Here is a 13,554-nt window from a genome sequence, read left to right as displayed (position 1 = left end):
CTGAAGTCTCTCCGAGGACAGTAAGAGAGAATCACTACTTTTGACAAAGTAAAAGTAGACATAAATGGGAAGGGGCAAAAGCCCCTGCTTTTAAAATTCAAAGGGTGTAAAAAAAAATTAATGGTTCTCATATTTGGAAAAAATATTGTTTTGGAACTATGAAGGGTTCTCTCTCTCTCTCTCTCTCCACCGGAAGGGGGGAAGGTACCCCCTGACAAAAGTGCAAGGGACATCAGCATTTCAGAGATACTTTGATGGGGCATTGCCTAAAATGGCTGATCTAGCAGTACAGTAAATCCCGCTCATAACGTTTTTCATAAAACCGTCACGAGAAAACGTTGTAAGTGTTTCCCGCTTACAACGGTTTTTACGCTGTAAACGGGAGAACTCAATGAGTATTAGCAAGAGTTGGAACAACGAAAGTAAGTCGTACTAAGCGATAAACGTTCTAAATGCGGAACGTTATAAACGGTATCCACTATAATTAGTAGTTATACGAATCTAAAAGAAATATTACTTCTGCTGTATCAAATTCCATGCTTTCAAAACGATGGAAAAGTCTTCGATCTTGTTTACGCCCTTTTATTTTTCAGCCAACCATGTCAAACATGGTTTCAATCGCGTCAATAAAGAAAGAAAAACACCTTATATACTCTTTTTTCCCCCTTCAAAAACACATCTCTATATTACACTTTTCTTATTTTTTCTTACATCGCAGATTTCTGTTCTAAAAATCCCTTGCACACGAATTTTACGAAGAACCAACATGCTACTCCCCGTAGCGCTATTTATATCAAAATAGTTTTTTATTTTATTTTATTTTTCATCCTTTTTCGAGTCTAGCAGGTACGCCGTGGAGGTGACAGTTTTGCTGGCACATTTCAAAACTTCTATAGCAAATATTTCCTTAAATTTTCTTTACCTGGGATTTTGTCACTTTCGCGTGGTTTATAAATATCTGCTTTTCGGTTGTGTAAAGGCTGACCTTATCTTGTCCAATATATACACGTGAAAAATATTTTTTTCTAGTTTACTTCTGGTAAATGCAAAAGTAAGGCAATCGATTTTATTTATTTTTTCCTTTTTCGATGAAACTTGTTTGTTATTTTTGAATAATGTATTGTATTTGCTTCTTCCGCCACTTCTAGTTTCCCGCGATATATGTATTTTTTTTTTTTTTTTTAGTTTTCTTATTTAGTCGGAAATGATGCAGATGAAAAGTTTGAGCCTAAGTAGTCCTAACCGTTTAATTCAGTACGAAGATGACTGTTTGTTATTCATTTATGCGTTTCTCTTCGAGAACAAAAGCCGTTGCTGCATAAATGAGCTTATGAAAAAACAAAATATATTCCAAAGCTTTCTTATCTTCTTTTTGTTCTAAAAACTTTACGACTATGCCTTGCTGAGAAGCCATTTTTCATCGAAATGCCTTATTCAAAACATCTTGAATGTTTGGAATTCCACTCTCTCTATGAAACTGATAATATTTTAGAAGTATTTACTTTGCAAAATAGTAGAATTTCTATCTCAGATCATAAAGTTGAGTGGGAGAAAATTGAACAGAAAGACATTAAACTGTTCTAGCTTCTATGCCAAATCGAATTTTTTTTTTCACTTACTGCGCACGATTGCTTATGCTAACATCAAGATATGAATATCCAATTGCTAAAATTATCAATAACTTAATGTTTCTAACATATCATTGAACCAAAAGGACTGAAAGTAATAAAATTTTAGTCGCGTAGAGACACGTCCGTGGATATATTTTTTTAATTTCAAACCAAATGGAATCTCTTGCTCCACTGAATGGTGATAAGTAATGAACACCCAGTGGAAATTTTTAAAACAAACTACTAACGAAGGTGTAGTACAAATTTGTTTTGATTTATTTAATACCATTGAACATGAGCCAATTTGAACAACTACATTATAGGAATAACAAACACGTGACAATTTCCTACAAATGTAACGTCCTTTTCGAGATAATACCTTTAAAACCAAATTTTTACTGACGCTGCATTTTCACAACTCTTTGTTTATATTTTTTAAATAAATTTTCATATAAATTTTTGTTTATAATTAATATTTTTTGATATTAAAAGGACTAATTGAAGAGAGAACCACAATATATTTTTTAATTTGTTTATAAAGAAATTTATTTTTATATTATTTTTCAAAAATGAAATTATTTGGAAATTTCGTCTTGATTTTTGATCTGGAATTTTTTTTCTCTTCCACGAACAAAAAGAGAAATATATTTTTTAAACTGGAAATAAATGATTATTTCTTTAATTTTTTGTCACGAGATACATGAGGTTTCAAAAAATCATAATTGCCAATTACTTTAATTAAATTAAGTTAAATAAATAAATAAATTGGTATTGATTAAAAGTTAATTCATTGGGAATCTGCATCAATTACAAAGACAAACATGCTAAATTAAATATGACATTTAAATAACCAGTTATCGTATATAAAAAATTGTGCAATTAAGTCATGAATTGGAAGAGCGATCAAAAAATGGGTTAAAAAGTCAAATTAAGAGCATTAATTAAAGCGTTATAGAATTGTTATAATTCGACATTAATTTAAATAGTGTTTGACATAGGAAAAAATATTTTTTAAAGACATGGTGCATAAGAATATGCAGATAAATATTAGACGAAAAGTGTTTGACGAGTTCTTATAATTCATATGATATCTAAAATGATTTCATCATGTATATGAATGCTTGTATACCAACTTCAATTTTCATTTCACTCACTTTTGTGGAACCACAATCATCACACAGGATAAAGGAATTAGTAATAAAGAATAAATTAAGCATTTGATGTATAACGTTCAATCAGATATGTAAAACATGAACAAATGAAGACAAAAAAAGTCTGCTTGTTCTTCTTAAGTCAACAAATAAAGTAAGCAAAAAATATATAACAAAAAAAATGTGATGTAAAATGTGATGAATTTGCTGCTGAGAAATGTTTTTGTTAAAAATTTGTTTTTGAGAAATGCTTTTGTTTTACTGGAACCATATTATAACGTGTCGTATTCTCTGATTTTAATAATTTGAAATATCTCTGCTTTTGTTGTAATGATAATGAGCTTCTGCGTGGAATAGATCATTATATTTTTTATGATGGTGGAAGATTTTTAGTTTTTCAGTGTTTATGTATGGTGATTCAATTAAGTACTGTATTTTAAGAAAAAAATAGAGTTAATTATTTGGATTTTTCCCTTAATGTTTTAATTAATATAAACTACCAGAAAAGCAGTTGTTATAATTGAAAAGTATTTTGAATATCTTGCTGTGTTACAAAACGTATTATGCGAGTGGCTAATAGTTAATCCTCTAATGATATTAATTTAATTTGTTCATCGTTAAGTCCCTGGAGATTCTTCGTTAATTTTAATTAGATGATTATAATTTCTATCGTTATTGATTAACTAAAACCCTATATATTTGACATCATCGTGAAGATTATCTTGAAATGTTTAATCAATATTGCTCTTTACGTTTTTTTAGGTGCTATTTTTACTCCTGGAACGCAAGAGCTCCAGACAGCTTTTAAGTACGCCATACATTTGCACAATACTAATGATACTCAAGCACGTTTTAAAGTCGATCCTATTACAGAAGTTTTGGATAGTGACGATCCTTTTAAAATGGCTCGAGCTTGTGAGTATGAACACCATTTTGAACATTATTTGAGAGTTTCGGCTAAAGTCAGATTTTCAGAAATGTTTAGTGATATTTCGGACTTTGGATGGCCAATTCGCGAAGTGACTACTACTACTACTGCTAAACCACACTCGCACCTCGTTCATATTCCTCTGCGGAACGTCTAAAGAATTGGTAAATGTTGGAATGTGCGTGTACGTGTTGTGCACCTAACGTGAAGTTTGTTTCCTCACGATGCGATGCTTATTATGTGTAATGCGGCCATCTGCCATCCATTTTTCTAGCTATGAGTGAAGTGTTATGATTGAATAATTGTATAGTTGTGGGCCTGTTGCTCTCTGCGGCTCTTTTATAACGGGGATTTCGGCTCGCATTTGCACCTCGAAGTTGGGAACGACAGAAAACTAACTCCAGCCGACCACCACTGAGATGCCGGTAGAGTTCAAAAAAAAAATCCAGGACCTCGTCTTCCACTATGACCATTCGACTACCACCACAGCGGCATCGCGAAGTGGCTGGAGATGCCTGGCCAAAGTCCGATATATTAATGTAAGACTGTCCAGTATGCGCCAAAGCCATTTTTCCATCGCCAACGTTTGATACATGGCTATATCTAGTAACAGAAATTTGAGAGAAGAACTATTTATTAGACATATATTACGAATGACAAATTGTGAAAAAAATGCATCCTGGTCTCGATATGAGGGATTGCCATAGCTATCGTGGTCATAATTATCACGAAAGAGTACTCCCCAACATAGCAATGACAACGAATCATGCCTTTTCTTTTGGACATTGGCCGGCAATTTACAACGAAATTAGTCCTCCCCGATCAGTCCGATTTCGAGCTTTGGTCGTATTACGTATGATCATAATAAGTTTCATTATTTCATATGATTCAATCTGGACAATCGGAATTCATTATAAATATATAAAATTTCGAATAATCTGTTAAAAACTGGAAAATCTGAGAGCAAAAAAAAACTCCGGTTTTCAAGCAAATCTGGCTAATTTACAAAGTTTTCCGACCCAAAAAATAACTAAAATATTATTTTAAAATAAGTCACAATGAAATTAGATCTTATATAATGTATATGCATAAAAATTATTGATAATAATGCAAAATAATTTCACGATATTTTTCATGTTCATTTTTTCCAGGAAATACATTTTAGCTCACTTGCTATAAGATTTTCTTCTAACCAAGGGTTATTTATAAACAATAATTGTGAGTGCGTGTGTGTGTGTGTGTGTGTGGTAACTTCGTCGGCAATATTTTTGGCGAGAATCGGCGATGTCCAGCATTAATTATCCGAATTTCCTGTATTTTTCTCGATCTACATTCACTAACAATGAAATAAAAACTTCATGAGAAGTATTTGATTACCTGTAATAAACATTTTCCTCAAAAAAGTCTTGAAACGTCAACCTTGGTTTTAACGACGAAATTCTGTGGAATCCTCTATGTCGGTATAAGTAAACGGGCTTACTACCGTAAAACCTCGATGAGTCACCAGTTAAGTTATGGAGAAATTATGACGGATTTAAGCGGAGTGACACGACTTAGCTAAGTGCTGTCAGTTTTAATGTGCAATACTGTGTTAATCGTACAAATTCAAACCATTATAACATTTATCAAAATATGAATAAAAAATTACAATATTATATCATTTATAGACTACAATAGGAAAAACTAAATTTTCATTTTTTTGAGGTATCAGCATTCAACTTATTATGGCACACTATATACTGCTACACTTACGATTTATTCCAGTATTTTCAAATTTAGACTAAACAGAGACACTGTTAGAATAGTTACTGTTTCTCTACAACACAGATGATGTCCATCAATTTTATATATACATACATGACATTTATAATTTAGTGCTTCTTATTCTTCTTCATAAGGTAATCTCAAACACAGAGTCAAATTTTGACTTGAAGGAGCCCTGGGCAGGACAAAACAGACATAAGAAGACCTTCTTGACTTGTTTGCTCTTTCAACAAAAGTATTTTGTTTAAATTTGAAGCCCTAAATTAGTGGGAGCCCATACAAAAATCGGGTCTAGCTGCAACAGTCTCTACCGTTTGAAGAACTTTTTTTTTCGGCCAAAAGATGAAATTCCCCAGTGTCACTTTCGTTATTTGGTTACTTTTGGACTTTAGGACCATATCGGTGCTATTACCAAACTCGATCTTTAATGGAGGTATGCTTGCGGTGCACCCCTGATCCACCCCGAAGGGTATACAGGTTAAAGTTCTGTAGATTCAACGCCACCATCCTGCTGAGTACAGATACGAAAGGGCGAGACGGAAATAAATCCCGAATCGAGTGACGACGGAGATGAAGTTCGAGGTATAGAAAATTTAAAGGAGGTATAGAAATCATCTCTTGTTTTCTCACAAACTTTTTTATTAACGACGAGTAATGGAGGGTTTAATAACATTTTTATCTATGAAAGCTGGTCGGGGCCGAAAAAAATGACAACTTAACCGGAGTGACAACTTACTGAGGTTTTACGGTTTTGTCCTGTCACGAAGTGGCTGTTTTATGTTAGCGCATGCATTCATATCAGCAAAAATGTTCATTAGCCGAGCCTTAAAATTCACGATAAAAATTTTCGTTAGTCGAAAAAGGTATTGCCTCGAGGCAATACCTCGAATCGAGGTATTGCTGTACTTCATTCTTGGCGACTGAAAAAGTGAAAATGTCCACACAAAAAGAAATTTTTGTTTTCCTTTGGACTGTAGAAAAAACAAACAATTTATAAAAGAATCGAACCGTCTAGCAAATAAGCCATTACCATCATAGCCGGAGTGAATGTAGTGAGCCACGAAATGTGTTCCCTTTATTCTGATGATCCCCTTCAACCATACGTTGGTTCGGCAGTTGTTTCTTTTTCGTAGCTGAGCTAAATTACTGAGAAGAACTTTTTGCTCTCTTTATTCTTACCTTGGCGTTGTCGAATAATTGCTCTTAATCCACGTGGAGGAAATCGCGAAGATTGGAATAATAGTTCCTCTCACATGTATCACGAACTCGGCAAAAAGATTTTTTTTTTTCATGGGATTTAGGAAAAGTTTTACTTTTCGTGAAAAGTAAAGAACTTTATTTGGTTGTACAGAATACCATGATCCGTGTATTTTGTTTTCGTTTTCTTTTTCAATCTAAGTTTTACTTTTCCCCCTCTTTCTTTTTTGAAGTCTTACTTCGTGTTTCTTGTTGTTGTTTCAATGTTTATACTTTAGAAGTTTGTGAAAAGTCTAAGTCGGAAACTGACCTTCAGGCAACGAGACTTTCGGCTTTAAAACATTCGATTTTGGTGTTAGGAAAACTTTTCATGGATATATTTAGGCACCAATATCTCTTCTTTAGGTTTTTTTTATTTCTTTCCGAGACATCAAACAGCTAAATTTACTTTATTTCAACGTGTTTTACTCTGTTTGCTTGGTCGAGGCTGTCGTGACCCGAAAACCACCAGTATTTTAATCAATATGAGAGTGTAGTCATATCAATTGATAGACATTTCGCGAAATGCATAAGATGAAAAATAGTATTTCGATATACCTCAGCACATCATATGCTGATTTATTTATTATTTGGCCAGAATGAAATAAAATGGAAACCGTTCGAATGTAGGATGCTTGAATTCATTATTAGGATTAATAATCACGGTTCAACAAACTTTCATAACGAGCTGGAAAACTTGGCTCGCTTCGCATCTTTTTGAGGTTTATAAAAGACGAAGTCCTCACTAAACAGTTTTCATTCATTATTATAGATTATTATTAAAGATATTTTCATTTCATTTCTTTCCAAACAAATGATAAATATATAAGAATATGATGTGCTAAATATTGCCAGAAATATCAAAATTATATTCTACTCTACAGGGTGATTCTAAATTCATTATAAACTTTTAAGGGACGATATAAGACTCCTAAACAAACTTTTTTGGTCATAGAAGGTTTTTTTTGGTCATCGAATCGCAATAGCAAATGAGGTAGAGGGTGTTTTCAGCAAGTGCGCAACAACCAAAGTAATAAGAAGTGTGATATATATTTCTGGCTTTTATGCCCTTTTAAATGCAATTTATACTGTGTGATCGAGACATGATTATAAGCCCAACCCATTGCCAATTTATAGATGCAAGGCATCATAGAAATTGGAAGGATGTACACTCGTTGGTAATAAATAAAGATGAAAAAATTATAAATGCGTCCACAACAAAATAATGAAGCAATGAATATTTTCCTAATTTGTTTTACTAAGTCGTATACAGGCGACTTTCTTTTTGGTGATGAGTCATTAGCAGCCATGACAATTTATCTCTTATTTAAATTTTTTAACATAAATTTGTGAGATGCAATTCTCTTAAGTGCTCAATGAAAATGAAGAACAGTGAATTTGGATATTAATTTTTTTTAATTTTAACAGTATCTCTCTATACTATATAAATATCCAGATTAATCATCTATTTGAAAGTTTTGAATTGAACAGATGATTGGGTTAAAATAATAAAAAAAACAAAGCAAAGCACGGATTGCCGGAAAGGCCGAAACTTCCATCGAGAGCTCTTATGAGAAAATATATGTTGTAGTTTAAGTTAAATAAAAAATAGCTTTGATGCATAAAAGCTCAAAACAGTCACTGTCTACAGTTCTGCATATTCCAGTGACAAGAAATTAGAAAATGGGGCTCGTTTTCTGATGGGGGGTGGGGGAGGGTTAAAAAACCTCAATAAGAAAAACGAAAAAATGGGAAGTCTGACCTAGAAAAAAGTGTTTTCTGCACAAAATAAGATTGATATATTTTTTTCTTTCAACCAGAGATTGAACTCTCAAAATTAAACCTAAGTTTTAGAAAAATAACATAGCGCTTCAAGTTAATATGAAGCTGGTTTTATACGAAGGTTTTTAACAGATGGCTGATGCGAAGAAGAATTTGGTAAATAAAATTCAACTGTCCTTGCAGTGAATCGAACCCGCGTCTTCTCAATTACCGGGTGAGCGCACTGGACAGCAAAGACAACGAATATCGATCTTTCCTTAGAGGTCGTATGCACTGAACGGGACCATACATGGAATGTCGGACATAACTCAGGCCAAAGCTCGCAATTGCTGACACTGCCACCAGATGGGGACTTATCTGGCGAATTAGACATATCAAAAATCACAAATAATGCACGACTTTTAATAAAATTAATCTTCCGTTCATTGATTGAGCTATACTAAGAATTGATTTATATGACAAAAACTTGTATGTACGTAAAAAAATTCACTTCCCAACTTGAATCGAACTGAAATTTCATGGTGGAGGATACTTACTGGGCACTTAGAGGACAGGGTAAATTTTTTTTGTGACACACTGTTTTTCCCCATCAAAACTGGTTCTGGGTGAGTTCTGAACACATTTTGAGCATTTTTTAAACTGAAACCACAGCTCTACGGCAAACGGTTGATGAGATAAAGGCAGAATTTTTTACAGGATCATCAAATCAAGGTTACTTATTTGATGATCCTGTCTTGATGATCCTGAACTTCAGCCTCGAATGTTTTTATCAATAAAAATTGTTGGTGGCCTTACACTCTTTTTTTTTTGTATGTCTTCCTGTAGCCTTAAAAATATATCGATAATATCAGTTGTGATTTATTATAATTGTGCTTTCATAGGTTTTTCTTAAAATAATAAGGATACGAGCCAAAAGGGTATGTGTACCAATTTTATTTAAAATAATCGTGATAATCCAGTGATGTTACATTTACATCGACGATCGTAGTTTCGGCAGACGTAAAGTTTTGAAATTAGAGTCACAAACAGCTTTTAATTAAGGATTACCACGAAATAATAGTTTATAAATGAGTAAATAGTTTTTACTTAGTAACTCCGGTTCATTACGTAATTGTGTATTTTTTGTACATGCATGACCTAAAAAAATCCAATAATAGATAAAAACGATGAAAACTATTCCTGGGATATTCTCCAACAATTTTTTTGATATAATAGACATGGTATCGCATCTGGGAATTCCTGATATTACACAGTGTTATTTTTGATCTTCGGCTTTTCTAATGGTTTATCGGAAAAGTAATCACATACTGAAGATCGCTTCCTATTCGTGGGTCTCATTAAAAATAATCTTCGCATTTTACGGTCGAGCTTCCCTGTCGTTAATTTTTCTGAAGAATGATCATTTCTTCATTGATGTCGTAACAGTAATATCAGACAATTGTGTTAGTTTGCTCTCCGAAATTAATTGATGGTCTCCATCCACGAGTTACTATCACAAAGTCAAATTTCGCTATACAGGCTGTTCCAAATTGTTTGCACAACAGATTTCTCATCAACCGTTGACTTTAGAAACATACTTTCAATTCCAAAAAAGTTTTCAAATGAGGCAGTGTTACTTAAAATCTTAAAATTTGTTTAAGCGTCGTATACATAAAAATAAAGAGATTAGCATTTTTACAGTTCCGTGTGCTCAAAAACCCGATTAGAAAGTTATTCCCCTATCTCTCTTAAGGCCGGAAAAAAAATTCCACAATTATAAATGCAACATTCGCTTAAATATCTGAATACAAAAATGTTGGGGAGAAAAGTTGGGGAAAAATAGCATAAACTAACGGAAAATACTTGTTTTCCCTTATTTATACTGTTCTTTCTCAATTTTTCTTCGACTTAGAATATTATTCAAATGAGTATAAATTATTTCAAATATCTTCAATTAACTCCACTATTTTTAATAAATTTATTTCTCCAGTATAACAAAACGTAATTTTTCTACTTTGGTATTTGAGTATTGAAACTTCAGTAAGGTGTATAATTTTCAGATGTCTCATGACTAGAAAGATAAATTCACTAAACCATATTCCAAACACAAAATAGTTTCTAAAATAATGCTAATTTGCATAAACTTCTTTCTTTGAACGACTACGTTTAATTTTTAAAAATATAATAATAATTTCCAAGCGTATACAAAAGATTGCTACTTTTATTCTTTTGGAATTCCAAAACTCTTCATCCATATTGATGGAAACAATAGAAACTCAAAGTAACCATCATCTCAGCGAAAAATCTGAACTCAGTCAGTCGTTAAGGCCCGGAAATTACTGCAACAGTCCGATGCCCGATAAAGTAATTGAAGTTTTCGTCCAAAGCCTTTAATAGGGTTTTTCTCACCCCTTACCACTAACATTCTTTTAACATTAGTCGCTTCTGCAGCGCGTGCGTGACGTCTTCTACTTATAGGTAAGGGAGTAAAATCACTTTGAAGGAATCCAGTAATTAAATGCCCTAATGCATCTCTGAAATCATGCATAATTACGAAGCGGGGGTTTCTGAGCCGATGAAGGCTCCTGGACGTGACCTGCTTCGATGCTTCCAATCCTGGATAGAACACAACTTGCCTCTTCATTATCGCACCGGTTTCATTAGTGAGGGACTTAAAGAGCTGCTTGGTATCATATTAAACAATTTGCGTTATTTGTTCGCCTAACAAACTGAATTAAAGCGGTCAGAGACTACAAATTATCTCATAATGTTCCCGTCAACGTGATAGTATAGCATTCACTGGTTTTGCTTTGCGGTAAAATCACGTGATGTGAATACTGAGTATGTCGTTCCGTGAAACACCGATAGCTGCAATGGACAAATTGATGTTGATTCATGTAGAAGAGTGTAAAGGTTTTTAATCCTAATGCCTTAGGTAAATTTAGTACAAAACAAGTGGATAATAAATCTAAAGGGAAAAGAATCACCAATATAGTAATTCTAAAATAAATAAATAAATAATATATACATATACATCAAGCCAGGGATTTACAATTTCTTCATCATGGCACCTTTTAGAGCAGTGTTCCCCCTTCGTTGAAAGTGAAAGCATCGCGGATTCCTGCAACGTCAGAAGATCAACTTCGACGCCCCCCTCCCATAAAATCCAAAATGTATTATTATTCATGTATTATTTTTTACTCATGTAATGGTGGTAAATGAAAGTGATTCCGATGAACCCTTACAAAGTACTCACGAACTCATTTTTATGTTGAAACACACTGTTTCAGAGTAGGACTTTAGTTTCTAATATCTTGTGGAAAATACCTATGCCAGTGGATGATTTTATGGCATCGTGTCGTAAACGCCAGTGTCCGATTCAAACGACCGTATAATATTCATTTCATGGATGTATTTCCAACTTCACAATTGTGCCCCAACTTCTGACACAACTACATTCCCTGATTGTTGATTGAGATTAGAGATGGTAGCACCTATTGAAAAATCATAACACAAAATACAAGAATCTTCGGCATACTCTAACCTACCTACCTATTTCATTTTTAGAGATGAAACGTAAGTTGAATTATTCCAATTTAATAAGGCAGAAGCTGTGTTTGATCAAGAAATTTTTTTCTGGCCGATATTCCTGGCAATTTAGTGGCACCCAGGATCACCGCGAGATACATCGGTTGAATATAACAGTACTCGCAACACTACTTTAAATATAATTCGATCTCGAAATAAACTTGAGGTATCTCTGGCTGATCTCGTACTAAGTTTTGGTTACTGAACTCTATGGTTCGCTCCCATAAAAACGTATTGAAAAAAAATTACAAAACGAATGTAAATTGGTGTTGCTAGCATATTTTTAATTTAAATCACACATCAACGCAGCCCAATTTAGTTAATTAAAGTGGATCTTTTACATAGATAAAATGGTTGGTTATAAGTGGCAAAATATACTCTTTCATTATTTTACTGTTATCTATAAACAGATAACATTTAGCTTAGCAAAGAGATGAATACCGTAGGAGGGGGGTGACTTTGTGACAACGTTTGGGTATTCCGGCTATTTCCAGCCTTAATATTGACTCAGAACAAAAAACTTGGCTTCAAAAAACTACTCCTCCACTCTTCCTTGGAATAGTTAAATGTGTTTCAAAACTCAAGTTTCAGACATTAATAAAAAAAATGAATTTCTTATCACAATCTCACCCCTATCAAAAATACACGTTTCAAACTCAACTCGCAATGCAAGGTGACTTTGTGACATGTGTATTTTTCATACAAAAACGCATAAGAAAATGAAAATGTCACAAAAGAATACCAAAAATGTTTTATTTACAACACTTGTGAATGTTAATTAAATATTATTTAGTGTAAATTCCATTGAGAGTACACGTTATTTATACATTTTCATTTAAAACCAGGCACGTTAAAATAACTCGCTTCCCAAGAGGTCTAAGTGGTTAAATTGCAAACAAAACATCTTCATTTTTGTACATATTCTTGTCTGGTTGTGTGGGCCACTTTCAGTTTTTATTTTTCCAGTACGGAAACCCTGTATCCTTTTGGCGTTTGCTTCAGTAACGATTCCCGGATACAGTGTGCTTTCAAAGTAAACAACAACAATCTTGTCAACGTGTAGCGTTACAACCTCTTTATCGCTTCTGCTCATTCCAGGCAGTGGTGAATTACCAGTGTTTCCAGTGTTCTTCTGAGCATTGCTAATGTAATTATTCGTCCTACAGGAATTATACTCCTGTTATCTTGAATTATAATTCTAATTCCCGCAATTCGGTGCGATTTCATAAATGTCTGAAACGTAAAATTTCAGTAACTCTCAAAAAATGACACCGGCAAGGAATCAACTTTTTCTAGATAAAAAAAAAAAATACTTATATAGCTGTATTTTGTACTGAAATTATACTAAAAGATACCTTTTTTAAAATACCAAAAAAATTGAGTACCTTGGATTTGTCATGTATACTCAAATATACATGAAACCATAGGTGGGTTAATAGTCTTCCCACCATATTTGGGAAAGATATAAATTTTTGTTTGAACATCAAACACAAATCACTATAAATTTTTCTACTTG

General features: G+C 33.3%; 1 protein-coding gene across 2 annotated transcripts in view; it reads left to right on the top strand.

Annotated features, from left to right (window-relative positions):
- LOC149085230 (glutamate receptor 1-like) overlaps positions 1–13,554 on the top strand; it is a 171,676-nt gene that overhangs the window by 20,773 nt on the left and 137,349 nt on the right. For both annotated transcript variants that reach the window (XM_089233110.1, XM_089233111.1), the window contains exon 2: positions 3,524–3,676. In XM_089233110.1, coding sequence (XP_089089236.1) covers positions 3,524–3,676 — 153 coding nt within the window. The remainder of the gene's footprint in view (positions 1–3,523; positions 3,677–13,554) is intronic.

Source organism: Pholcus phalangioides, unplaced genomic scaffold, assembly GCF_987345545.1.
Source record: "Pholcus phalangioides strain wild (caught in Gottingen) unplaced genomic scaffold, Ppha-v1.0 ptg000007l_1, whole genome shotgun sequence".
Taxonomy (NCBI): Eukaryota; Metazoa; Arthropoda; class Arachnida; order Araneae; family Pholcidae; genus Pholcus; species Pholcus phalangioides.
The sequence above is the reverse complement of the archived record's forward strand: the minus strand, read 5'-3'. Positions and strand labels throughout refer to the sequence as shown.